Source organism: Apteryx rowi, unplaced genomic scaffold (assembly GCF_003343035.1).
Source record: "Apteryx rowi isolate R43461 unplaced genomic scaffold, aptRow1 scaffold_668, whole genome shotgun sequence".
NCBI lineage: Eukaryota > Metazoa > Chordata > Aves > Apterygiformes > Apterygidae > Apteryx > Apteryx rowi.
Genome location: NW_020450947.1, coordinates 382,548 through 409,676, shown reverse-complemented (window position 1 = coordinate 409,676; position 27,129 = coordinate 382,548). Strand labels below are relative to the sequence as shown.

The window sequence follows — 27,129 nt, the reverse complement described above, 5'->3', positions numbered from 1 at the left end:
CGGTCCGACCCCGCGCCCTGGCGCGGCCGCTGCAGCCGAGCGAGCACGGCCCGAGGCCCGACGGCGAGGGCGCCCGGCCCGGCCCGGCCCGGCCCGACGGCCCGCCCCCGCCGCGGGTCGCTACCTCGCACCGTCCGGCCCCGGGCCGAGACCCCGCTGCTGGTCTCGGCGCAGGGCACACCTGGCCCCGGCCCCGAGTAGGGCACAGCCAGCCCTGGCCCGACACCCCGCTGCCAGTCCCAGCCCCGTGCACGCACCTGGCCCTTCCCCCTCACCTGACCTGACGCACAGGATCTGCCACGCACCAGGTACAGCAGGACCAACCTCCACTGCGCACACAAGTGCCGCGGCCCTGTCAGCCTCATCCCATGCCCCACAGGCCTGAGGGAGTGGCCGGGTGCTTCCAACACCACTTACAAGCTGATTCTTATCCTGCAACACTGTTTTGAAATAGTATAAACCACTCGAGCAGTTACAGTGGGTGAGCTCAGGTAAGCAAGGATTGTCCCAGGACCAAGCCCACTTCCTTCAGGGCTACTGGACCCGCTGACTTGAGGCTCTGGGCCTAGCAAGGTGGAGGAGCGTGCTAGAGGGTGGAGAGGAAGCTCTGGAAAGGGTTTGTTTATTCACTCAGAGAACACTGTACAAATATTACAGCAATTTTCTTTCCTTGCAAAAAGTATAAAAATAATCTTTATATATGAATCAAAGTTCATTTGTTACTGTAAAGTTTCTCTAGATATCTTTTCCAAACATTGTCTAACTGATGGCAAACATTAACACTTTGAAGGAGAGCACAGGTCAGGCAGTACACTGAGAGCTCTAGCTACACAAAAGCCATGGAGCCTAGCTAACGCACATGGAGGACCAACAGTCTTCAGGTACCTTCCATGCAAAAGGAGGGAAGGTTTACGAACTAGTGCATGCAGACTGAAGTTCACTGCCCTCATGGGCTCCCACGCGATCTCTGTCTCATCAGCACTAGCTGCCCACTGCTGGCAGCTGAACTAGAAAATGCCCAGTAGTGTCTGTTCCTACTGAATTCTTCACACTTTTCTGAAGAGGATGCCGGTACTTCACAGCAAAACTCAGCCACCATGAGCTTCCCAAGCTGCAGAAAGGAACAGTTCTTCTGGAGGAGTCCCACAAAAAATGACAGCACACAGAACCACAGCAGGAACACAAGTCCCAAGCATATCTCTCCTCACTTCTGTAAGCTCCAACAATTGAAGGTTTTACATGCCTTACTGCTGGTGCCCCAGCCAGGGCTGGTTTTGTGGTTCACATACAGTAGGCAGCTGAGCAGAGAAGTAAAACATCAACTGGTTATGTGGATGCTGAGAGCTACCTCCCTGCAACAGCAAGCCATGCTTCCTGGCCCGGCCCCCTCTCTGGCAGTTTGCTGAGCAGGAAAGACATGACAGCTGCTACCACTGCGATGGCAGGAAGATGTACAAAACTAAGACATTCAAATACAGGATCTGCCCAAAGACCTAAGCTGGGGCTTGCAAAACACAACATAAGCCCATGAGGGCTTTTTACTCCAACAACTAAAACGCATGGGATCCAAGACTGGTATCACCTGATCTCCATAAAGACCCTACAGTAGACCTTCCATTACAAAGCAGTGAAGAAAAACTTGCGAAAAATGATGCAGAGAAAGCATCATGCTAGGTAGCAACCTGCCACAGGATCAGGAATCAGGAGCATGGGTATGGACACTGGAGGAGCAAATTCAAATATACAGAAAGTCTGATCCTGAGCAGATGCTAAGAGAGTAAAAGGGGAAAAAAACCTACTGTCTATTCTGACAACACCTATGTAACTTGTCACAGCAAAGTACTACTGAATTGTTACTGTCTGGTTGCCTTTTAGACAGCTGAAGGCTCAAGTGCAATGGTTGGAGAATACAGTTATTTGCAAATGTGAGCAGGCTCTGATGTACCTAGAGTACCTTACAGACAACAGCTGAAGCAGTCCGGCCTTTCAAACATCTCTCCACTCAGGAAAAAAAAAATTGGCACCCCTTCTTTAGCCCTGTAGAAGCAGCACAGCTGCTGCCCAAGAAGCTGGACCCCCTGGGCTTGTGCATGAGCAAAGTGGTGAACTACACCATTGCAGAAACAGTATTCCTGCTGATGCACAACCAGGGAAACACTCTGCTCAACTCCTGGCTCCTACTAGGAGGCACAGCTGGCTAAAAAAGTGCTTTTTACTTGTAAAACATTAACTTGGTCTGGAATCACTGGAAGAAATGGACACTTTGGTGCCGTATTTTTCCCCCTGTTGTCATTCAAAACATAACTACCCCAATCTGAACCGCTCACGCTGAAAATCTAGCTAACTACCTCCGGGCTTGTGAACTGACCACAATACTAAGGCTCTTTGTAGCAGCTGGTACCTAGGAGGTGCAAAGTGCATCTAGGATTGCAGGAAATCCAAGGCATGCAGATCTGAGGAAGCTTGGAGAGGCACATGGGCAAACTCTACAGCTGAACTGGGAACACTCAAACACAGACCCTTTGAAGTGAGGCCCAGGATCCAGTGGAGAGACAGGGATACAGCGGGACAAGTTAAGTCAAAGACCTCGCATGTGCAACACAGGGAGAAAAAGAAGCTACAGGGAAGCTCCCGGCCTGCAAGTCCACATCTCTTGGTTTTGAATCCATATGAGAGCATCTCTGAATTGCTCGCTCATCGAGCTCTAGCACAAAAGGAATCCAAAAATAGACACTTTCCGCAGAGTTACAAAATGGTCTGTGTTTGCGAGGCTCACAGCCGCACTGAGAAGTCAGAGGTTGAGGACAGGCACGTCAAAGAGGTCACAGACGCCTTCACTCTCGTCCAGGTTATAGATGTAGTCATGATCTCCAGGAGGAGGGGAGAGGCGGAGCAACGGGGCAAACACTGGGAAAGAGAAACCCTTGGTTACAAAGTTCAGCACTTCCACACCTAGCCAAGAGTTGCTGAGGGGCACAGAGCTGTGGGAGCTCCTTATGATACAGGGAGGCCACTTCACAGTGACATTTCTTTGAGTTTTCTTTGAATCAGCCTTGCAGTGTTGAAGAGGCAAGCTCCTCCAGTCCTTACCCATCTCTCAGGGGCTAGCAGGACAATAAGAACTGAGTCCATGTCCAGAGCCTGAAAAAGGTGAGAGCGAGCCTGCAAGCGCAAGGCTGACAGCCTGGGTAAAGTCTGGGGAAAAGAAGGCTGTTTTGCGCGATAGTCTGTAGCATGAGGTGGAAACTCAGACTCACCTTCAGATGACATCAGCTCTTCCAGTAGCTCAGAGTTCATACATTCTGGGGAAGAGATGAGCGTGGTAAGCAACTCACTTTACTTTCCTGGTCTGTGCCTGTGTTGTTTCCCACCCTTCCCAGCCTCTCCTGGTCCTCACCCTTGTTATCCTTTCTTTGGCTAAGGGAGGGCAGCAGGCAGAGTACATGCAGGCAGTGGCAAAAGGAAGCTTGGGCCTCCTGGCATGAGTAAAGGGAAATCTATGTCAGACAATTCAAGCAACATCAAAAAAATTCTGCAGGAGATTTCTGCCTGCTTAGCTCAACCATAAGCCAATTTTTTCATATGATGGGCTATGCCTTATCCCTACATTGGTGTGCTAGCTGATGCACAAAAAGAACACACCCTCTTTCCAGAAATGCCCCCAAACTCATCCAAAAGAAACTCTTCAACATGTATCTGAAGTTGAGCTGGTAAAGCCTGAGATATTAACAGTCCTCAAATACCCACTGGCTTTGCTAAAGTGGAGAGGGGAAAAAAAAAAAAAGACATTGTTCTATAAGCAGAACTAATTAATCTCCACTTTCCTCCAGATTTGTACCCTTTGTTCCCCTAATTTGCTTCCCTCGTTCAACAGCTGTGAAGTGGCTAATCCAGCAATACACACAGGCAGATTTTCTGGTTGTCTGCTACCAAACAGAATGAACATCCCAGCTCTTCATATCCCTCCTTCATATCCCTCCTTCAATAGGCCATTAACTCTGTTCCCCCCTCTACTGCCCACACAAAACTATTAAAAACTTAATTATGTCTGAAAGGTCATCCCTTCCTCCAGTGTGGTTGATCTTGGCTAGTTGGTTCATGAGGCACTTGAGGGGTAAACAGACAGGCAGCCAAAGCATGCCCAGATCAGTCTCTTCTCTAAGAAACTATGCACTTGAAAACAAGTTTCTCAATACCCCTCTCAGTTAACCAAGATAAAATAATGAAGATCTAACTCAATCTAACTGGACTGATGAGATGCTACCCACACTTGAAATGAGCTTTCACAAAAGGAACTCAAATGAGCCCATTTTAAAGGTGCTTATCCACAACAGGCTACTCTCCTAGAGGACAGGAACCTACCTAATTTGGTGCTGTGAGATGGGAGAATTTCAACGCCAAGTGAATTGACAGGAATAATACCAGCTTCAATAAACAGAAATTAAATACAGAACCTTGATCTTCTTCAGGACTAGTAATACAGCAGCGTGTGTACAATTCTGCCTTTTCCAGGACATGAGTTTAAAACAAACAGTTATTTATCACCCACTTAAAAGGGACAGAAAATCATACAGCAAAAGTAATTCCAATATAAAGCACTAAGGAAGAACTCTGGGCTCTCATACTTCAACTGCAGAGCCTTAAAGCAGCAGACAATGCCAGGGCAACATTACTACAATCACACAGGGATGGAAGAGGATGCATAAAGTACGCTACAAGGCCCATTTCTCTGAGCAATGGAGTGTTGCTTTTTTTCAGTCCTGAGCTTTGCCAGTGTAGTTGTCACCTCTATTTTGCAGAGTGCAGCTTCTATGGGCAATTCAAAAGGAGATCACAGTTAAAATCTCACATTGCCATTTGTATTTGCCTTCACTCCTAGATCTCTGCCTTCCCCTTCCACACTGGCAGGAATAATCCATAAAACAAGATAAACATACCTGAATGTAAGCAGTAAGCATCACTTTTTTAATAGTGTTCATATGGTCACATAGTACAGACAGTTTGGGTTAAACTAGCTCTTCTGCATGGGCTGGAGCCTTGCAGCAGTTTGCAAAGAGTCCAATTTACTCTTTGGATGTATTTAATCATTACCATGACCTCATCTGCTGTCTACAGCAGCAAGTGCTCCGAGTGCTGGGCTGAGCATGGATGAAAGTTACTCTCCAGGCCTCCCTTGAAGCCTGTCCCAGGGCTCCCACCACACAGATCAGAGGGTTGTGCAGATGGCGTTTGAGATTGTGGGTTTTTTAAACAGAGGCAACACTTTCACAAAGCACCTGCTAAAGCAGAGGACTAGGGACTCCAGGGAACAGTTCTAACAAATCCTCTCACCTCTGCAAAGTGCCAGTGGGTACTCAGCTCTGCATAACTGCAGGGCTAAAAAGTACTATGCCAACTTCAAAGGGAAAGTCAGTAGTCCAAATGTGCAAATTTAGAAGGGAAAAAAAAAGAAATGTTTCCCAGTTCAGGCTTGTATTAGAACAACTTCCATCACCTCTCCTGCCCTTAGCACCAAAGTCTGTTCCACAATTAGGCAGTGACCCCCAGATGTTCTGTGGACCGAGGCAGAACATCTAACATTTATCAGCATCCCCTCCATTATTGCTCCCAAGTTACGAGCACCAACAAAACCACTAAGGGATGTTTCAAGGAGAGGAGACTAACTCCCTAGATTATTTGCTTGAATTAGTGTTGGAAAAGCTACAGTTGAAACAAGACTAACAGGGATTTTTCTTCTAACTCCAGATGGTGCAGACAAGTTGGAGAAGGAGCATGGGAAGCCAGAGTACAGATTAGCGTGGGCTTGAGAGCTGGAAAGCCCTCATCTACACACTGTAGGGCAAATTCTGCAGAGGTTGTTGGCAACAGGAAGACAGAGAGACACATGCAGAAAACAGTAATGTTAAGAGTGTCCATCTACAAGCAAGAGAGCCAGCAGCCACCACTGACCACAAGCACCTTGCAAAACTACATCCCCAAAACAATCCAAAAGGAAATGAATAAAATGAACTGTCCTGTTTCTGCAGGTAGGTGGGCTCAGAACAAGGCCATAGTCAGGGAAGGAACATACCTCTTGTTGGATCAAACATCTCCGAGAGCTCTTTGGGAAGTTCCAGTACTGAAATACAACAAACCAAATGGTTTGCATCATTACATGAAGAGCCTGACATGCTTTATGGCATAATTGCCTACAGTCCTGCTATACTCTCAATTCCTTATGCACCCAAATCGTCCTATACCATCCAGAAGTTCTGCTTCCATGCACTGTATCAATTATATCTGCTCAAATGATCAATAAATGCAATAAAATACTTAAGCTTGACTACTTTAAAATATAACTGTAGGAGCCCTGGTACATGAACATGTTAACACAGGCAGCAGCTCTAGAGTAACTGCCCATATGCAAGCCTCATGCAGCCTCAGCTTCCATAAAACACCTTCATTTATCTTGTGTAGGATGAAGGCATGCCTCTAGACAGTCAGTACAGACCTACTGGGATACAGAAGGTACATGTGCATCAAAGGCCTAATTCCACAATCAAGACTACTCCAAGATGAAGACACGCTGTCAAAAGTGTAAAGAAAGCACTGCATAAGCTAACATTTGGGCAAGATTCTCTCTTCTAACCATAACTCTCTAACCCAGTGTTTCTGCAGTGAAGGCAGGTTCCACAGCATCAAAGCACACTGCCTTACCCAGAGCATGCTTCTCTCTACTTTGGCCAGCCTTCCATAAAGCCTAAACCTTCCTTGTTTAAAGCCCACTTCACCTCACCAAGCACATCAGGAAGCTCCCCAAACTTACACTGCAAGACCATTAAGACTGCAGCATCACTAAAGATGGATGAAGTATTCCTCAGCAGAGCAACAAAACAGAGACATAAGCTCTGTCAGTAAAGGAAAACTTCCTGTGGGTTACAAAGGTGCTCCTGGTGAAGGCTGGAAACTCTACAGCTTTACATAGTCTCAAAACCTGGACTTTGCGCTAGAGAAAGGGCTGAAAGGGAATAATTCTACATATAACAGCAGAAACACGTGTCATGTGGGTGCCCCCTGCAGGTATTCTAATTCTGTACCATTCCTCAGTACCCTCACACAGGCAGCTCCTTCTCACAGGGAGATGCCTTTTCATCCCTTGCAGTCTGCCTCACAGCAAGGGCAGAATGGAGTTCAGCTTGTTTCTGCAGAGCCAGCAGCCTTTCCGCCTGTTGTAGTAGCATGCTCTTGGAGCAACAAATGAAACGAGGGCGCATACTCACTTCCTGTGGGATCTGGTTTGATCGGCTCAAAGGAGGTAGAGGGGTTGGGTAGGACGGAGCCACTGTCCAGTGAGGCAGAAGACTGCAGTGGCTGGGTATCTAACCCAGCTGTCTGGTTGGCCGGTGCAGACACAGAGCTGAGATGGTCAAAGCCACCACTGTTCTTGGACTCTGCCACTGAAACACTGCATTCTGGAAGAAGTCATAGACACACACAAATGTTATCTCTGAGAGATCCGCCCTGCCAGCCCCAAAGCAAGCAACCACAGCACAGACCAAACCCTCATTGGCAATGCTGACCAAGCAGACAGCTGTACGGCAAGAGAAAGAAGGCTTTTTTCTTTCTCCCAGCAGGAACTCCCAGGTCCTGCAGCAGCTCTGCTGGAGAGCAGTCTTTGTGATGCCAGGCTGCACATGAACCAAGAGCACGCTCTCACAGCAATTAATGCAAGTCACACAGCAATCTACACCAGGAAAAGCGTGGCTGGCAGATCAAGGGAAGTTATTATCCTCCCGCTTGAGGTGGACACTGCACCTAGAACACTGTGTCCAGCTTTGACCACCCTCCAATTCAAGAAGGCCATCAGAAGATCCAGCTGAGGGCTGCCAGAATGGCTAGAGTTTGAGGCACATGGCCTACAATGAAGGGTAACGGCAACCAGGCTTATAAAGTCTGGCAGAAAAGAGGCTAAGGGCAACCTAATAGCAGCTTACAGCTACCTGAGGGGCAGTTACAAAGAGGATGGAGCCGACTTCTCATTGGTGCCAAATGATACAACGAGGACGACAGACACAAGTTGCAGCTTGGAAGATTCAGACATCAGGATTCCATATCCATCCTCTCACCTGTGCTAGTAGCTTTCTGTGTGGGAGGGCTGTGGTCCTGAGTGCTGGTAGGCGTTGGTGTGGAAGGCTGGGTGCTGCTGGGAACAGATGCCTCCTGGAAGTGGGCAAGCGGTGGTATCTGTGGTTTTGAGGGCACAACTGGCTGGCACTGAATGAGGTCTTCGGGGGGAGGGACAGGTAGCACTACAGGAGGAGAGCTCCAAGCATCTTTGTTTACTAAGAGGACATCAATTGGACCACTTGTGCTCTTCAGATGGATCTGATATTTCTTCTGCCCATTTATGCCCTGAAGAAGGCCAGAAGCAAAACCCACAGACATACATTACTAGAACAGGAATTTTCCAGAGGCACAGCATGCTGTCCAGACAGCTCTGGACAGTCCCACAGTTCTCTCAGAGGTTCTCTCCCAACTCCCAGAACTACCCTTCCCTCTGGTGCCCCTGCAATTACTCACATACTTCCAAACAACAGACCTGGCAAGTACTTAATACCCAGGGCTTTCCTTGGGCTTGCCAGTTCCTCCAACTCCATCACACCCACCACCACCAACTCCCAGCCTGGTCAATCCAGCAACCCTCCCCACCTGCTCACTGCCCACACATCTATCACTCACCTCAGGGATGGGAACCTCTAAACGTGTGCCTGACGGGGCTCGAATTGCAAGGAGGGTGTCTCCTGTGAAAACAGGCTGGTCAGCATTCAGTGGGCACAAACTATTATGCTGACACAGAGCCCCTCCTCAAAGCCCCCTCCACTATCTACCAGAGACACCAGAGGCATCCTCAGCCATCTGATCCCCTGCACTTCCCACAGGCCACACTGTCCTCATTTCCTTGGAGATTCGCCTTTTATCCCACCTGAGCTGCTAATCACATCGCACTGAATGTGCCAACTGCTAAGAGCACAAACAACCTGCAAATTTTCTCCCGAAGCAACCGCAAAGGGAAAATGAAGCATTTTAGCAGCATCCTTAGCAGGATCCACTTTTCTTCCCCTCAGAGGGCACACTGGGGCTAGCTTAAATTCACTCTAAGAACAGCCTGGATCCCAAGGGAAGGATCCTTCATCCTGTTGTCATAAGTTTCTGATTGATTTGAACTTGAACAAAACAGCACACAACTTGCAGAGCTGCAATGCCAACAAGGAAACGGTGTAGTTTAGGAGACAGGCTGCTAACAGCATGCCAACCTCATGCTGGAGGACCAATACCCAGATACAACACTTTCTGGTCTTCACTGGCAAGAGAGTTGCCTGGTCCTAGCTGTAGTAGGACCCTGCACAGAGCTCAGCAAACACTGGGCTGGGAGCCAGGCTGACAGCATCTTTCCTTTTCAAATTCCAGAGCTCCTTAAGATCTGCACCCTTAATACAACACAGATAAAAAACCTCCGCTCCACACTGGGGTTTACATTTAAAAAGGGAAACATGAACAAAGAAATACCAGTGCCGTGGACATTAGCCATATTTAGGCTGAGCAGTTAGCAGCTTTCACTTTGAACATGTAAGCTTTTGTGTGGTTAGTATTCATGTCTTTACACTTCACTGGTATTTTGCATTAAACTTCACTTGATCATTAACACAGAAGATCTCCAGAGCGATGAGAGAGAACGGACAGCAGAAGAACACATCCTTTAATTTCAGGCAGGAAATCAAAGGTCAGAGCAACAGAAGATACAAGGATTAAAAACACCACAAGATTTCACAGTAAGATGGGATTCCTTTAGCAAATCTGCACTTAAAAAAAAAAAATGTTAAAAGCTGTTAAAAATGTATAATAAAGCTCAAAGATACAAGCTCAAGCTTTAAGACCTGTTAGCTTCAACAATACAGGCATTGCATTTCTATTTTCCTTTATAGCTAAGTCCCAAATAATTTTACAAAACAAGCAATGTACACTTTCCAATTCCTCTTTGATTCTGCAGGTGCAAAATATATTACAGTAACAGACGGGAAAACTGTTACCCGGTCACTAAAAAATTAACACATCCTTACTATTTTTTTAATCCAAATAATGAATACATATTTGAGAAAAGGCCAAGCATGGAAACCTTCAAACCATAACTCACTTTGAGAACGTGAGTTCAATAGCAGTCAATCGCAAAAAAGGGAGCTGAAATTCAGCCTTCACCACAGTTCAAGGACACAAGAGGTCCAACAAAAAAACCCTGCAAGGAGATTCAGATATCCCATAAGTAAGTCATATACCCAGTAAGTCATATATTCGTACAACAGAAGTTACCCAGTAAGTCAGATATTCATACAGCGAAATCAAGTACACACTGAAGAGCCAAGAAGAAAACCTGTAGCAAGCTGCTGTTCTAGAAGGAATTCAGATCTGCCATCTAATCTGCTCTGCACGTTTTGGTGAGGTCTGGCTTCAGATGTAAACTGACTTAGAAAAACAGGTGCAATAAAATGCAAAACACTCAGTCAACCAAGCAATAGTCTGTCTGCGGGTCTCCAGTAAACTCTTCCAGTCTGTTACAAATTACCTGGCCTCAAGCACTGTCAAACTGAAAACACAATACCTGCCCCAAAGAAGTGCTGACTTAAACCACAAGAAAGAGTAAAGCAAGGGGTGGCACGCACAAGTTACCGGCAGGAACTTGAAGAGACTAAAGCCTGGAAAACAAGGAAAGCACGCAAAGGCAAAGAAGCAAAATAGAAGAACTAACAAAGAGCAGGGTGAGAAAATAGCCCTGGAAGAGATGAAGAGAGTTGGACAAGGGTGAGATTACACATGACTGGGGCAAGCAGGGTAAGTAGCTTCAATCTCATATGCTTTGATGCAAGCAACCAGATGCAGGTTGCACGCAGTCAGGAGAGGGCAGATGTTCACTGAAGCAGAAAGGAGCTGCAACTCCGCACCACCACTGCTAGGAAGAACAGTTTATGTACTGCAGGCTGACATATTGCACGCTGGCCATATTTTTTTTCTTTTTTTGGTCCTGCATCTAGCATACAATTGCCAGTAGAGAAGAAACAGAGACTCCTGTTGGTTTCCTTCAGTTCTGTCCCACAGAGACAGAGCATATGGCTATATATACAAGCACCTTGCAACTTTTGCAAGGCAGCACACAATGGACCAAGGTCACAGCAAGTGACATATCCCTCCTGCCCTGCTCTTTACCACCTCCTCTTCACATTCTTTTGGGGAGAAAACAGGATGCAGCAGAGAAACACACTTTTCCCACTATTTTCCTGCTTACACCCAGCTTTCTACCTTACAGTAAAACATTGCTCCCTATAATTATGAGAACATTATCTACCCAAGCCCTCAAAATAAAAGGCTTGTACCATGCTTGCAACATAATATATATAAAAAGAAAAGGAAGAAATGTAGAAAGAGAAGGAAGTGTCATGTGCAAAGGCTCTGGACAGCAAGCATCACTAGTACAGTGATACCCAGCAGAAAGATCTCCTAAGACTGCCTCAGGAATAGCTGATATACTCCTTCAAATATGAGTGCAATGAAATCTCCTGCCTCCTCAGCACCCTGGCAATGAGAAAGCTACAGCTCAGTGGTACGTAAACCACAGGATGGGTTCAGAGCTTGTACTACTTTTTTCTTGATGCTGTTTGGCAGTCCATGTCGGGACCTAAACCAAGGTCTGCTGCCTTCTCTTTCCTGAGCAAAGGAGAGCAGCTGGGATAGACTGAGGGGACGAACATCTTTATTATGCAGCACTGTTTCCTCACCTGTGAAGCACTTGCAGATATCTTCATGTGTCACATACGCTAACGTTTCCAGAGTTAAGGAGAAAGGCTACAGTTTCCTGTGAAGACAGAACTCAAAGGGCATCTGATGTTTCCTTCCTGAGCCCAAGAAATAGCATTCCTAGAAGGCTCTCCATGCCATCCTCTGAAGCAGTCTGAAGGTGAGGTCTGCAAGCTACATACTTGTCAAATCTGATATCCTAAGAGGACAGAAAAGCCGCAACAGCAGCACCACATGCAAGAAAGCGGCACCCGTGGCTCAAAGAGGAACAGAGCTCTCATCAGCACCAACATTACAGCCCCAGGGAACTTCACAAAGCCAGACAAGACTCATGGGTGCACAACGAGCTCACTGTCTCACACTGCTGTGTGCACTGCAGGGGAAGCTGTTTCCCATGCTGGAAAGCACTCCACTTGCAAAGCAAGGCACTGCTCCTTGACCCTTTCAGTGCAGATCCTGTAGCAACATAAGGTCATCACCCCCACCTCCCCCACAAGAGCAGTCTGCCAACCAAGCCCTCACATCTCTGCTTTCCAGCCCAGCAAGTTAACAAGGAGACAGAGTAATTAGTTCACACAAAGGATATCGACTGTTCTGCACATCTTCTGTAACGTTTTTGATGCTCTGTTGGACCCACATCTTCTGCTGCTCCAGCTCCTGTTCCCGCTGCTCCAGGTCCTCTATGTCTGCCTTCAGCTCGATGAGTTTGTGAGCTATTTCACGTGTGTTGCAGCCAGGACCCACCCCTCTGTGCAATGTAAAAAGGAGTAATATACATCAGCATCTTGAGCCATCCAAACCAACTCCAACATTCCTCAGAGACCCTGCTGCCACCTCTACCATATGCCAAGCTCAGATCTCCTAGAAAGCCTTACCTGTACCTGCCCTACTCCCCTCCTAGCACAGCAACATTTAGTGCATCCTCCCACATCCACAGGCTGGCAGGACTCTCTCCCTCCGCAGTGCCACAGCAGGCATCTTTTCTAATCCAAGGCACTACAAACACCTAGTTTGTACCCAAATAACATGCCACATGTACTTCAGCTTTCCTCATTACTACCATCAGCACAGCTCAGCTGGGGGAAGTACAAGCATGCATAGATCACTGAGGAAGCTTGCTCTGAGCAGGGCATTTTAACCACAATGTCATTTAGACAACAGTCACATGAAGCCCTGCTTTCCTGCATGGGGAAAAGACAGCTGTAAGACAGGACCTTGGACTAAAAGGGATCTATAAACAATTTAGTCTTCTCTGTCACTCACTTCCATTGGATACTGTTCTTTGATTTCTTCTCGATCAGCCCAATGCCTTCCAGGACGTTTGTGATATCGTATATTCGTCGTTTCTGCCGCACCGCCAGTGTATCTGCAGCCTGCAGAAAAGTTGAAGACTTAACTCCAAATTCTCAGCCATGCCTTGCTCCCCACCTCACACCTCTTTTGCCCCAGTGCCTCAAACTACAAAGCCGTGTTCTTAATGTCATTGCAACAATCAGAAGAAGCCACTGCCCCTTCATTCTTTTTCCTACCCAGCAACCTCCCCACAAATCAAATTCCAGCCACCTCACTCAGGGCTTGTGCAAAAATCATTGCTCCTCAGCAGCAAAGCTGTGCTAGAAGACACTAGTCTGGCAGCCTAAAAATTCAGTGCTTGTTCAGAGTAAGAGAAATAGGAATGGAAAGGAGAAGGTAAAGAGATGGCTGTACAACTGATCACTGTTCAAGTGGATATTCAAAAGGTCTTTTCTATCTAAATCTTCTACCTTTTAATAGAGAGAATCAACACCTTCTCAACAGATTTCTTTATATGAAAGACTCTCCACTGGGGGGACAATAAATATGGTTGTAAGAATGCAGCTCCTGAGCAACCCTTGGACTTCGCAGTCTTGCTCACTGCTGTTTTGCCCCATGGGCTCCACTACCACAGTTCTCTTCAGCTTGCTGGATACACCAGACAATGCTGAGCCTCCTGTTTCCACTTCTACAGGGCAACTTAGCACCACCACAAGCTTAGCTGGTACGCTAGAATAATGTGAATGGCATTGCACGCAGAACAGGTCAGCCCAGAAATGACCTTCCCCTCTCGCACACCTTCATGGTAATGGACCAGGGCTTCAGAGAGACCCTACACAGCACTACTGCTCAAATCACACTGACAAATATGAATCCCACTTAATGTATATTTTGAGCAAGAAAATATTAGTCTTCTGACAAAATCCAAAGAGCTGACAATTTGCCATAGCAGAGGATTGGAGTCTACAACCAAAAGACTCCTCCCAGCCTTTCATTTTTGTGCATTCCCACACCTGCCTGGAGCCTATACAGAGGTTGTCAGAGTGAACTCACACATATACCCACACAAGAGATATTGATATAAACCACACTGAAAGAACTTCATATGCAGAGGAGGCCTAGGTATAAGTACCGTATATTTCATTAAGAGAGTTACTTCCTCTAGATGAAGATCTTGAAAATGCTTGAGCAAGGTACATTTGCAGAACACTTCTCTGCAGTGTAAAGGCATCAGGGCACAGTCCCTAGCAGAAATGATTCTTATTTCACTTGCCTTCCTGCTGTATGTTAGAGGACCACAATACGGTAAGGAGCAACAGTTTCTCCATTTCTACAGCTCTTATATGAAGCACTATAGGGATCTATCATTACAGTGTTTGAGTTCAAATAGCAGGTTGGGAAGAGTGGGGCACGACACAACAGAGCAAATATGATGCAGAAAGCATGTTGGACTGAACAGCACCTGCACCTGGCCTTCCAAAACCTGGCCAAGAACGTGGAAGAGAACAAGATAGCCAAACACAGTTCAAACAGAAACACAAACGCTGAGTAACAAGAACTACTTTGAAGGAAGCAGCAGGAGGGAATATCTAAACTGTGATGGCAGGTACACAGCCACCTCTGCATACTCTGAGCGCAGTTTGGTAGTTCTGCTGCATCCCCAGGTGTTCCTGAGGACTCCGCTCCCAGACTGAGCTGTGCCTGGTGAGGAGGCCTCACCTCCCTAGATCTGCTTCACTAGAGACCGCCATTTCTACGCTCTCCCCGCAAAACCTGCTTCACTCCCCGGAGGACCGGCCATCTCCGGGCTTGCCGGAGCTTAGCTCAGCTGTGCCCGCAGGAGTTCCAGCAGAAGGCTCCCGACTCCCAACACCGACAGGAGCTCCCCTTGATCCCGGCCCCAGTGCGACGGGGCGGGAGGGCCCTCAACCACCCGCCGGTAGCCCCCGCACCAGCTTGAGGTCCAGCACGCCGTCCTTGGCCTCCTGCAGCAGCGACACGAACTTGGTGGTCAGCAGCCCCAGGCTCTTCTCATGCCGGCTCGGCGCCCCCGCAGCCCCGCTCCCACCCCCAGGGGGCTGCGGCCCGCACTCCGCCATCTGCCCGCCGCCGCCGGCTCCGGCCCCGCCGCGCTTCCGCTTCCGGGCCGCGGGGCATGACGGGAACTTCCGCCCCGGGGTGGCCAGAGAGGAGGGGGCGGCGTGGGCTCGCGGCGGGGCAGCACGCATGCGCATGTGCGCGAGGCGGAGCCGGAAGGCGCGAGGGGGGCTGGGGTGCGCGAGGGGGTGGCCGTTGGGCGCCGGGGCGGCTGCTGCCGACTAGCGGTGAAAGTTGGCATCAGACACGGACCTCGCGGAGGCGCGTTCTTCGCCCTCCGCCCTCGGCCCCTCAGCCGGGTCGCTAATAAAGACGTTAAACAGCACTGACCCCAGTACCGACCGCTGAGGGACACCACAAGTGTCTGGCCGCCAGCTGGACTTTGTGCCGCTGGTGACAACTCTTGGAAGCCCAGGGAAACTCGTTGTCGCGTTTATACAACGGTAACACAGTGGTCTCTGGTTTGCTACCGGGTATTAGGCCTTTCCCTCAAACTTCATGGCAGCTTTGGTAGCCTTTGTTGAGAAACCTGTTACTGTACATTTAGTTTGGCAATCGTGGTAGGTTATGAACTGGGTGTCCCTGCTGTATACCCTGCCTTCAAATTGTGCCTCGGATTGCTGAGGTTGGACCCCTTCCCGCCTGCACCCTGAAAGTCCCACTGACGAGTCCTCTCAGGCTGGTGTTATCCAGGCATAGTTCCAGTTCATTCAGTTCATAGTTTTGTTTCCAGAGATGTGTATGGCAGCAGTCTTCCCTGGGCAGATCTTGGGATCCCTGGAGCCCTTTTTCAAAACTGGCTGTGCTTTTACCCCCTCCCAGTTCTGTGGTACCAAAGCAAAAATTACACACTATAGTTAAGAGTTCAGTGAGTTCGTACTTGGGCTCTTTAGACCTCCTGGGTGCACTGTATTTGTGTGCTCTGAAATTTGTCCTCCTGGCCCTTGCTTTGGAGGTGAATCCTCCACCGGAGCCCTGCAAAGGTGTTTTGTGGCATGGGGACTTCTCCAAGTCCCTCCGCAGCAACCACAGATGGGAACAGTCCATCCAGCTTCCTTGTGCTCTCATTTTGGGGCGCAGCTGTTACATAGAGACCTTTTCCTGACCATACTGACTTCTGGTGGGCTCCTGCTACAGATACAGAAAGTGCAATGAAAACATGGTCCCTGCTCACACTGCCCAGGCAGGCGCACCCCCCAGGCAGCGGATAACAATTAGGGGCACCTCACCACTCTCCTTGAGCCACATGAGCTGCTTTGCAGCCCTGCACTGCAACATCCACCTGTGAGTGAGGCCACCCCACAAGGCAGGCGCTGGGTCTGTGTTGGCTGCATGCCCAAGATGAACCAGACAAGGGCGGGGGGGGGGGGGAGTGGGCTGGGGAGGGCACGCAGGACATGATTTCTGTTTGCAAAGCCTGAGACCTGCAGTGACTGTGGTGCCTTCCCCCACTCCCCCGCCCCGTTCCTGACATCCTGAGTGTGTCTGCGGGAACACAATGAGCCCCTGAGGAGCATGCATGCACTCGCTGAGGAAACGGCTGCCGGCTTCCTCCGCACAGCCCAGCCCTGCGCCCTGGAGCTCGCACGCAGCATTGAGACGATGGGCATGTCTGCAGAGGATGAGCACACCGTGAACCCCAAAGGTAATGGGGATGGCGCAGCCCCCCGGGGAGCTGGCATCCTGGGCAGGGGAGGGATGCAACCACTGGCAGTGTATCTCCAGGGTTAGGGGCTCTCAGTGATGCCCGTGCTCCCCCAGCCTCTGCCTGACCATCTGATGGACCTTTTCCCCATGCCAGGGCCAATGCCTTCTGCCCTTGGGTGGGTGGAAGCCCAGCCCTGCTTCCTGACAGTGCTAACTGCAGCAGGCTGGGATCATCCCTTGCTCTGCAGGGTGATCTCCCCTCCTTCCTGGTGAGCTGCCCACCTTTTTAGCACTTACTGGGGACAGTGCTACTCACCGCACAGCTCTTCCCCAAACCCGTTGGTTTTCCCCGAAGTCCACGACACCAGTGCAGACAGGCTCATCAGCAGTGTGGGACCCTGGCTCCAGATGGGGTGATATTCTTGTGGGGCTATGGAGAGTCCCGAGCTGGGAGAGCTTCTGCAGAAGGGGGAAAACAATAAATCCAGGTGCTGGGGATGGGGGGGAGCATGTGATAACTGTGCCAGCTCTCAGCCCCCAGTGCTGGAAAGATGACTATTGGCATGGCTTCATACCCTGTGCTGGGGCCAAGGCAGGACACAATGGCCCCACACAGCTGCAGCCAGTGCCTTTGGGAGACCCACAAGTCCAGGAGCCTCCTGGCCTCACCTCAGCCTGGCTCTGCAGCAGTGCAGCTGCCCAGGCAAAGGTGGCTCCAAGCCCCTCCAAATCAACCCCTCTGGGGACTTCTTCATGTAGAGAGACAGTGCAAGCTGTCGCCCCTCCATTCTTCCTGCTGACTCATTGCTGAGGACTCAGTTCTGCCAACACCTCCCAGGTGGTGTGAGATCCTGCCCCCACCCGACAAGGGGACGCACTCTCATCCTGGGTGACAGCCTGAGCTGGCAGGGCAGTTGGCAGCTCCTTGGGGTAGTCCTCTGCCATGACTGCTGCGTCGGCCCCAACCTGTGACACTGGGACCCCTTTCAGGACCCTCCCAGAAGGGCCTGCTTGCTGCCATGCTGTCCGGCTTCCCACATCTGTGTGTGCTAGAACATCCGCTTGTGGCTGGCTTCCTGCCTCTGGCCTTGGGAGCCCTTCCTGCCCCACAAGGAGAGGCACATTTCACTCATTAACCCCTGGCTTCACCCCTAGATGAGGAGTGGCCAGAAGCGGAGAAGGCTGAGAAGTTAGCGAGAGGAGCTGCTCTGAAATGGGCTTCAGGGGTGTTTTACCGCCCCGAGAAACTGGAGGCACTTGGGCAGTACCGGAGCCGAGAAACACAGAGGAACAGCTCCATCCAGTCCCGGCTGAAGGTGGGTGTTTGCCACATCCCACCTGAAGAACATCCACAGCTTGACCCTCTCCCCTTGCAGGGATCCCAGCCAGGGTCTGGTCTTCTGCATCAAATCACTTTTTTTCCACTTCTGGAAAAATCTTGTCCTTGCACTGGCTGTTGGTGGGAGAAATGCAATTGTTTGGGGGAAAAGATGTGGTAGAAACCCCTCTGCCCTAACCCCAGGTGTTGGCTGAAGTGTTAAAGTAGGATTCCTGTGTTTCTGTCCATAATTAAAAGCAAAATACCAAGGGTATTCGATGCATCCCATGTGGAGGAGCCAGTGCTCCCCATTGCTGCTCTATCCCAGCACCAAGGGCTCCCCTTCTCCATGGCTGGGAGGCGGTGAAGAGCTCCAGCTTGCCCCATCCCTGCCTGCAAATCCCTGCAGGAGAAACAGTATTTCTACACACAGAAATAAGGGATTTAACTGGTCCCTGTGCACATATGTATGGTCAGGGTGACTCTATGATTCCTTTTTACATGACCTGAAGAAAGACTGACCTCAGGACCTGAGTGGTCTGAGCACCCTGAACCTTGTCCTGGCTATCCTGATTTTGGAGATGCTTTATCCTGCCCCAAATGTGGGGAAATTGTCCAGGAGGGGACTCATTTTAAATAATGTGGCCTCAGAGAAAACAACTTGTTTCTGTCAATGCTGGGTAAAAAAGCTTCTTCACATCAGGAGCCAGGGGTTAAATGAGCAGAGAGGGCATAGAGACATACCAGTACCACTATAGGGCCGAAAAGATGGAAATGCATTTTGGAGGAGCATTTGTATGGCCACTGAGGTGTTTCACACCATTAGTCTGTCTGGGGGACACCATGGGGGCCTGTGGCCTGCAAATATTTTGCAGAAGCAAAGTATTATTTTAAAGCTGAAAGCAGATGTCTGGTTACTGCTTACCTCACTGTCTTGGTAAACCCAAAGTGATCCCCCTCATGCACAGCAGCCACTGTGCCCCAACCCTGCTCTGTGATTTACTGACTTAGTTTACAAAGTGGGAAGGTGAAATGGGCCATTCCTGTTGCTGGAGCAGGTTTCTTGGGGCTGGGTGTATATGAGGGGAGCAGGAGCTGTGGGATGGGGATGTTGTGGGAGATGTGATGGCATGATGAGAGAGGTAGATGCAACTCTGTGGGAGTGGGAGACCATGTGCTGCAGAGGCCTGGCAGGACTGGAACAAAGGGTGTGCAAGTCCTCCATCCTTTGAGAGCTTCCCCACTGCCCCTTCATCCTCTTTTGCTCCCCAGTCGACTGTCCAGTCCTACCTGGAGGGGGTGAGTGCAGGGCTGGAGCAGCTTCGGTCAGCAGCCGAGGAGGTGCAGAACGTGTGCCAAGACCTGGGAGCTGCACGGTGGGCCCTCCTCGACAGTGCTGACCACTTCCAGGTCTTACAGCAGATGCGGGCGCTGATGGCAGAACATGTGCAACTAGCCTCAGTGGTCAAGGTGCTGCCCCAGCTATTCTCGGGTAAGGTGTTGGCCCAGTCCATGGGGATTTTGGCTGGAAGGCACTTGGGAGTGCTCCAGCGCAACTCTGGGCTTCATGCAGGGCTGGTGGCAAAGTTAGAGCAGGTTGTGCAGGCCTCATCCAGTTGGGTTTGGAAAGTCTCAGGATGGAGATGCCACTGCCTCCCCACTGTGCTGTCCCAGCACAGTTTTCGCAGAGCCCCAGGTCTCAGACCTTTCCCCCTGGAATCTCCGTGCTAACCCAGGCCCACAGCCCCAGTGCCAATCCCCTTCATCCCCAGTGCTCAATCCTGTAATTTCTCCTCCCTCTCCCACAGTCCATGAGGTTTTTTCCCACACCCTGCAGCTGCTCCATGAGCAGCACCTCCTGGAGGCCCATGCTGAGCTCATGATGTTGGAGCACCTCCGGGATGACATCCTCTTCCAGCTGCACCTCCGTGGGCTCTCCAGTGCCCAGGCCACTGTGCTGTCCTACTTCAGTGGCCTGCAAGAGCTCAACGAGAGCCTGGCCAAGCAGCTGTGGGGCATCGTGGGTCGCAGCCTTCAGCTGGTGCAGGAGGACCCAGTCCTCTTCGTCTCTGCTGTAAGGATCATCGAGCGGGAGGAGAAAATAGATGACGCTCTGCTCCTGGATGCCACCTTCCTGCCCCCTGGCCGTCCTAAGGGATGGAGGCAGAAGTTTTACCATATCCTCCAGGAGACCATCACAGGATCCCATTTCCACACTGCCTGCATGGACACCACAGGCCCAGGGCTGTCCAGACACCTGGCAGCACTGCAGAGGGATGTCGTGGCTGAGCTGCATGTGGTGAAGGACCTGATGGTGCAGTGTGTTCCAGCTCACTACAACATCCTCAGCATCTGCACTGCCATGTACCACCAGGCCCTCACAAGCCATCTCCAGGACATCCTCCAAGAGGACCTGGACAAACAGGCACTTTTTCTCCTCCTTGAGTGGGTGCTCCATGTATACCACAGGTCAGTGCCAACCCTGGCTCTGTGAGCAGGGGAGGTGAGTGGAGCTGGGTTGTGTCACTGACATGTAGGCAGGCCAGAAGAGCGGCTCTGGGTGCCTGGGGAGGAACACCAGGAGGGTAGAGGGAGAGGGAGGAACTGCTCTAAACCACAGGTCTTTCCAGCCCTGTCCCACTTCTGCCTTCCAGCCCAGAGATGATGAGTCACCCTGGCCTTCTCCCAGAAGTAGATGTTTCAGCTCTGGGCCCCTTGATCTCTCCTGACCTTGTGGATCAGACAGAGAGGAAATATGTGGTGAAAGTCAAGGTAAGTGAGCAGAGTAACGTGTACAATGGACAGGGGGAGACACAACCATGGCTACTGTGCCAGCTCCAACAGCAGCATGAGCCTCTGAGCTGTGGGACAAGCCCCATGAGGCCTGTGACATGGTGCTATGCTATGCGTTGGGTCTGAAGGGACTCCCTGGGCTGGCCATGGTGGGTTTCTGTCCCACAGGCCAGCGTGCTTGAGTGGATGCAGAGAACCTTGGAGGTGGAGTTCAAGGAATGGTTCAGGGAGGAAGAACCTGAGACGGATCACCAGGGCTTCTTCCAGTCAGCCCTGCCTGTCATTGTCATGCAGGTGGGTCCCTGGCACTGCAGGCTGGCACCAGGCATCTTGTGCCCTCACTGCATCCACCTGGTGCTGGGGCTTGTTCAGGGCCACATTGTGCTCTTTGTGGCTCCAAGAAGTAGTCAGGCTCTCTTCTCCCCCAGCCCGAGCTGCCACCAAGAAAGGGATGGATGTGCAATGCTCCCCAAGGTGCAGGTGGGGCAGGGCCATGCTGAGAGCCCCCCAAAAAGGGGGCCATGGCTCGTAGCCTCTCATTGATCCCCACCCTGCCCTCCTCTCCCTCTGCAGATGCTGAACGAGAATATCCGTGTGGCCTCCCTGATCACAGGCTCTCTGCAGCAGAAGGTCTACAGCATGGCTATGGAGGAGCTTGAGGCATTTCTGGGCCGGTCAGTGGAGCCCCTCATGGCCCTGGCCATTCTCACAGCCCCCAGGCCTCCACAGCCTGCCACCACAGGCTGATGGCAGAGATCTGCCATGCGGTGCCCAGTGCTGATCCAGGTCACAGTGGGCTCTAACAGTCAATCTGCCAGGGCCTCATGGGCAATTGTCTCAGCTTCCAGGGACCATTAGCTTCTGGGGATCTGCTGTTCCAAGAACCTCTCTGGTAGCACTGAGGCCTGCTCTCCCAAGGGGTCCAAAATGGGTTCCCCTGTCCTGCCCTTCCCAATGCCTTGTCTCTCTCCAGCCTGCAGCAGGGCCTGGGAAGAGCCATAAAAGCTGGGAGGGTTGCAAGAAGCCCATGTGCCTCCAAGAGCTGCAGAGGCATCCTGGGTCCAGGCACTTGTGGGTAAATGTCTGGGGCTCTGCCCGTCATGGTTTGCTCGCTGTGTTGCAGTCTGCGGGAAGCCCTAGTGCAATGTGGGAAGGAGCACCAGAAGGACCGTACCATACCCAAGTACTACGTCCCCTACCTCCTCGCTGTGCTCAACAACAACCTGGCTCTCAGGTAACATGCACCACTTCCAACCACCCTGTGGCTGCCTCCCAGAACAACCCTACTACCCACAAGGAGGCTATATCCTCCCCAGCCCCCTGCCAAGCTTCCTGCAGGGCCAGTGTCCCCACTGTGCTTCCCAGGCTGCCTCTCCCCCTCTTCTCTCTCTCCTAGCTCCTCTGTCCCCTCTCTGCACCCTGATACTGCCCACAGTGAAGTCCCTGTGTCACTCCGGGCCGCTCTAGACAGGATGCAGAGGAAAGCCTGCCAGCTGCTGCTGGAGGAGCTGCTCCTGGACCTGCAGGTACGTGTGTCTGCAACTCCAGAGGCTGGCAGGACTGAGACAGCCCTGTCCCCAGCAAGAGCAGCACCATTGCAGCACCCCCAGACATGGACCTGTTCCTGCCCACGATACCTACCACATTCCCTGTCTCATCAGGCTACATCTGGCCTGCTATCACCCTGCACATGTCTCTGCTGGCCTGGCTCCCTGGGCCCTGGGCTCACGTAGTGTTTGCTGCCAGCCAGCGCAGTGCTCTATCACTAGGGCATACAGTGAATGGCCCCAAAACCAGTAACTGACAGAGACTGGGAGCCAGAACCCACCTGAGCTTCCTCACTCCTGTTTTTGTGGTTGTCCAGAAAAACTAAACAGGAGAGAGGCAATGGCTGCGCGGAGGATATGGGCCAACATGCAACTGCCTGAATCATTTCCTGCCAGCGTAGTCAAATTTAGCATCCCTGGAGGCTGGATAAAATCTGGAAAAAATAAGGCAGTGCTATTTAGTGCTGGAAGGTGCATGCTATGAAAACAAAGGGGCAGCTAAAAGATTAAATACTCACAGGCAACATGGAGACTGCCATGGCCCCAGCAGAGCTGTGTACATCCAGGCACAGAAAAGGCAAATGCAGCCTGAAAGGACAGCAGGGGAGGAGGAGGTCAAAGTCCTCAGCCAAAACCGTATTTTATGTCTACACATGGAAAGTGGAAATAAGTGGAAATTAAAAATAAAATCCCACCAGGGCAGGCCAAAAACATGTGCAAGGAGCAGCTCACTGCACCAGGCCTCAGGTGCTACCCACAGGGAGGTGACCAGCAGTGACAACGAAGCTCAAGACCCAGATGAACCCCCAAAATGCTGATCATCAGGTGTCAAGGTGGCCTGAGAGGGGCAGCCCCCAGTGTATTTCCATACTTTTCCTAATCTAGACCACTCCTACATTTTGATGTTGACTTTTGGCTGGCAGGACCCTCTTGTAGCAACGGGCTTGGGGGTTTTGCAAGGCAAAGCAGACGGGCTGCAAGGTAGCATCAGGGCGGGTGCTATGGGATGTTGTGCTGCCCCTTGACTGGGAACTATTGCAAGGGCAGTGCAATGCAGGGCACCTTACACTGTGCTTGTGCTTCTTTCAGCCCCTGTGCATGCAGCTGCCTTCCCGCAAGTGGCTCTCTGGGTCCCAGCTGGTCAGCAGCATGTGCGAAGTGATAGACAAGTATGCAAAAGACTTCTCCCGCGTCAGGAAACCCATCTTCATGGTATGGTTGCTGCAGGGCATCCCTCATGCATCCTCCAAGCAGCTGCTCATCTGTAGGCGAGGATGTGGGGCAGCTGGGTGCCATGCTGGGATCCAGGATGCAGCCCAGAGACAGCAGGGTGCTGGGAGGGGAATGGAGGTTCAGGGCTGCATCCTGCTTGAGGAGCAGTTTGATTTTGCAGAAGAGTTTCCAGATCACAGTCACTGCAGGATGTGCTGAAGAGTCTGTCTCCTCTGGAGTGGCCCAGAGGGCACCATCACATAGAGATACTCAGGGTTCTCCCCAAGCTCAGCTGGCCTCTATGCCCCTCTGACCAGGGCAAGGGAGCTTCCCAGTAGGCTGTCCCCACCGCTTTGCATCGTGTTCGGCTTCTTCCCCTCTGCCTTTTCCCAAGCAATCCATGCCTGGCTCCCAGGCCAGTGCCCAGGGTGCCTACAGCAAATGGCTCTCCCCTGCCCTGGTGTCCAGCTCCTGCTGATGGAGAGCGAGCGCCTGGTGACAAGCCAATACCTGCGGGCACTCATGCAGAAGAAGATGGTGTGCAAAAGTGAGGAGGAACGGAGCCAGCTCTGCGACCGCTTGCTCCAAGACGCCACACAGCTGCGGGAGCTCTTCTGTGGCCTGGTGAGAAGCGTCTGAGTGGGGCAGGGGGCCAGGGTTGGGCCACTAGAGGGGACATGGCACAGGCCACGAGGCTGCCCCTTAGGGAGGTCAGTGCCCAGCTCAGCAAACAGCTCATAGCTTGCCTCCATCACCCTCCTATCCCCCCCCCCCGCCCAGCTCACAGCAGACAGAATGAGGACCTCAACTGACAGGCAAGGCATGGCTGTTACAGCCAGGGTGGGCAAAGGGGTGTGAGGCCAAGATGGGAGGAACTGGCTGGATTAAGAACCTGCAGGACTGTCCATCCTGCCCAGCACAGGTTGCTGAGGCTGCACAGCCTCATCTCGTATCAGGCTGGGGCACTGTGCTGGGAGCCAAACCAGCCCAGACTGCTGGGACACACTGCTAAGCCAGGAGACACCAGCCACAAGCATCCTTTCAAGGGAGGGGGGGGCAAGCTGCAGGCTGGGGCCCCATCTGGGCCTGGGTGAGCGTCTCAAGGGCCAGGCTGCATCTCTGCTCCATCTGCCATAGTGGCCCCCTCCCAGACAGCCCACTTTCCCTCACAGGGCCTGGACAGGAGCCAGCAGAGCCTTGAGGCTGTGTTTGCCCTGCGTGAGCTGATCTGCCTCAAGGACCCGGCACTGCTCAGCCTGGAGGTGCTGGGTTTCATCACCAAGTACCCTGACGTCAGGTAGGAAGCCCAGCTCTGCTCTCCCATGGGATGGAACAGATACGACTCTGCTCAGGGGAGCCAGGCTTGGGCTGGACCTCATGGGGTTACCCTGTAAAGTGTGCAGAGACCTGAGCTTTTTTCCCCTGTCCCTCAGGTTTCCTTTTTCTGTGTTCCAAATTTGAGGGATTCTTGCAAAGTCCCAAGGGCAAAAAATGTAAAGGAAAAAGCAGTTCTGCTGTGGCCTTCACCTCACTGTAGTTGGTGGCCAAAACAAAAAAATGTGAGAGAAATCACAAAACACCAAATTGGAAATGTCATAATCAGACCAAACCTATGAAATGTCAAAACCAAGAATCACAAGGTTTGCAGGGTTATTTTCAAACAAATGTTGCAGTTTGGCTGGTTTGAAGTGCCAGCTCTACCCTAGCCTCAGCTCTGTTTCCCTGGGTCATGGGAGGTTTGCAATGGGGGGCACCAGCACTACAGGTGGTGAGCTGTGAGGTCCCAGCAAATGGCATGCAGGGCCTCAAAGGATGATGCCATGGGCTGGCTGCACTTCAGCTCACCTCCTGCTCTGCCCAGCGATGAGCATGTGTCCACCTTGCTGGATCTCCGGGGTGACGTCTCTAAGGAGGTGCGACACATGGTGTTGGAAATGATGGCGCAGCACCCCCAGGCCCTGCCTGAGAGCTACCAGCCCATCTTCAGCATGATCCTGGTCCCTGCGCCAGAGCTGCCCCTTTGCCTTCGCAAGGGCAAGTGTGCCTGATGTGGGGCACCCCAGCCTGCTCCCCTGCCTCCCTAGACGTATGGACCAAATGGGACATCTATAAAGCTGTGTGTGGAGCAGAATGGAGATGACATGTGGCATCCCCCATGCACACCACCCGGGCCTGGGTTGGCAACAACCTGAACACATGCTCTGCTCCTGTGGTCTTGCCTCACTGAGCCTACTTTCACCACTACTCCCCCCTCTGCCAAGCACCAGTGCCAGTAAACCTGGAGTGGGAGCAGATCAACCTATAGGTCTTTTGCTGGCCTGCTGAGGCAGTAATTTGGGTCTGGTCAGGACTAGCCTATTGCTTGCAGGAGAAAGGTAAGCAGCAGAGGAAAGGAACAGAGACTGCAGGTGGGGTGAACAGTGACCATGGGGCTGCAGAGATTTTGGGGTTTCCCTGAGTATCCAGCCAGCCATCTGAGGCAGAGTGTATCCTGGTCTCTGACTCTGCTATAATTCTGGCTCAAGGATGAGCCCTGCTAGACCCAGGCTTGCAGGAGAGTTTTAGCCATGTGAGGGCTGCTTCTGTTCTGTACTACTTGGCTCAGCCCAGAGCGGAGGGGGCACTGTGGTGTCCCACCACCCTGGGTAGTGCTGCCAACCCCAGCCTTGACAGTGCAAAGGGACAGTTCTGTCTGAGTTCCTGGCAACTCCTGGCCCCTGCCCTCTCCAGCATCCAAGAGAGCACTGGAGTTCAAGACTCTCCAGGGTCTTGGAGAACATTAACCAAGTTGCACCTGGTTTGTTGAGTAACCTCCTATCCCAGCATCCTCAACAATGGGCAGCACCACCCCAGCCTCTGACTGTCCCTCTGTCCTCTACTGCTATACACACCTTGGTCATCTCTGCCCCAGCTGCCATGCATAGGTCAGGGGCAAAGTGTCTGTGCGTTCTGCTCCCTCAGGATGGGCTCTACAGCCCTACTCTGCCATTGTCTCCTGTCCTGTACTGTGCCTGGACTGCATCCTTGTGCCCAGCCCTCATAGCACCTGGGGCAGCAGGAGAACTGGGCTCTCTTGTCAGGCCTCTGTGCTCTGCTGTGCTTCCTTCCTCCCTGTGGGATTGGCCTCGCTATCCATGTACTGTGCCACTGCTGGAAATAAAGGGCTGGACTCTGCAATCACTCACCAGCATCTGGACTCTGTTTCTCAGTGGGCCAGGGCAGGGATTGGGGTCTGTGGGCGATGCGAAGGGTGGGAATCCATCCCCACATTCAGCATTGCCCCAGGGATGGCTCCCCACACCCAGCGCCACCCATGGGAGCATAACCCAGGGACATGGGTGATGGTGGAGCCACTGCAGCACCTGTATTGGAGGCAGGGGGAGATGGACGGAGACAGCT

General features: G+C 51.6%; 2 protein-coding genes across 3 annotated transcripts; one reads left to right on the top strand and one right to left on the bottom strand.

Moving 5' to 3' along the window:
* Positions 1–606: 606 nt before the first annotated feature.
* Positions 607–15,267, bottom strand: E2F4 (E2F transcription factor 4). 2 transcript variants are annotated; one of them, XM_026085406.1, is made up of 10 exons: positions 15,069–15,267; positions 13,087–13,196; positions 12,410–12,571; positions 11,805–11,848; positions 8,719–8,780; positions 8,106–8,391; positions 7,260–7,451; positions 6,071–6,118; positions 3,258–3,302; positions 607–2,907 (listed from the first exon to the last, which is right to left on the bottom strand). In XM_026085406.1, the coding sequence occupies exons 1-10, from the start codon at positions 15,213–15,215 to the stop codon at positions 2,792–2,794; spliced, it is 1,212 nt and encodes a 403-aa protein (XP_025941191.1). In that variant the 5' UTR covers positions 15,216–15,267; the 3' UTR covers positions 607–2,791. The 2 variants fall into 2 exon arrangements, with proteins under 2 accessions (XP_025941191.1, XP_025941193.1); XM_026085408.1 differs by lacking the exons at positions 607–2,907; positions 3,258–3,302 and adding an exon at positions 3,326–3,476.
* Positions 15,268–16,815: 1,548 nt separating this feature from the next.
* Positions 16,816–26,313, top strand: EXOC3L1 (exocyst complex component 3 like 1). Its single transcript, XM_026085423.1, has 13 exons — positions 16,816–16,858; positions 18,016–18,176; positions 19,451–19,670; positions 19,987–20,647; positions 20,833–20,950; positions 21,140–21,265; positions 21,545–21,645; positions 22,095–22,205; positions 22,368–22,497; positions 23,608–23,730; positions 24,199–24,354; positions 24,903–25,027; positions 25,592–26,313. Exons 1-13 carry the CDS (start codon positions 16,816–16,818, stop codon positions 25,776–25,778), a joined length of 2,262 nt encoding a protein of 753 aa, XP_025941208.1. The 3' UTR covers positions 25,779–26,313.
* Positions 26,314–27,129: the final 816 nt, after the last annotated feature.

Coding starts and splice junctions, on each gene's coding strand:
- E2F4 (XM_026085406.1), bottom strand. CDS start 15,215: ATGGCGGAGTGCGGGCCGCAGCCCCCTGGGGGTGGGAGCGGGGCTGCG. Junction 8,781..11,804: donor TATCTGCAAGTGCTTCACAG/GTGAGGAAACAG, acceptor CTGTTTTCACAG/GAGACACCCTCCTTGCAATT. Junction 6,119..7,259: donor CAAACCAGATCCCACAGGAA/GTGAGTATGCGC, acceptor GTTGTATTTCAG/TACTGGAACTTCCCAAAGAG.
- EXOC3L1 (XM_026085423.1), top strand. CDS start 16,816: ATGGGCATGTCTGCAGAGGATGAGCACACCGTGAACCCCAAAG. Junction 18,177..19,450: donor CCATCCAGTCCCGGCTGAAG/GTGGGTGTTTGC, acceptor TTTGCTCCCCAG/TCGACTGTCCAGTCCTACCT. Junction 24,355..24,902: donor GGGAGCTCTTCTGTGGCCTG/GTGAGAAGCGTC, acceptor TTTCCCTCACAG/GGCCTGGACAGGAGCCAGCA.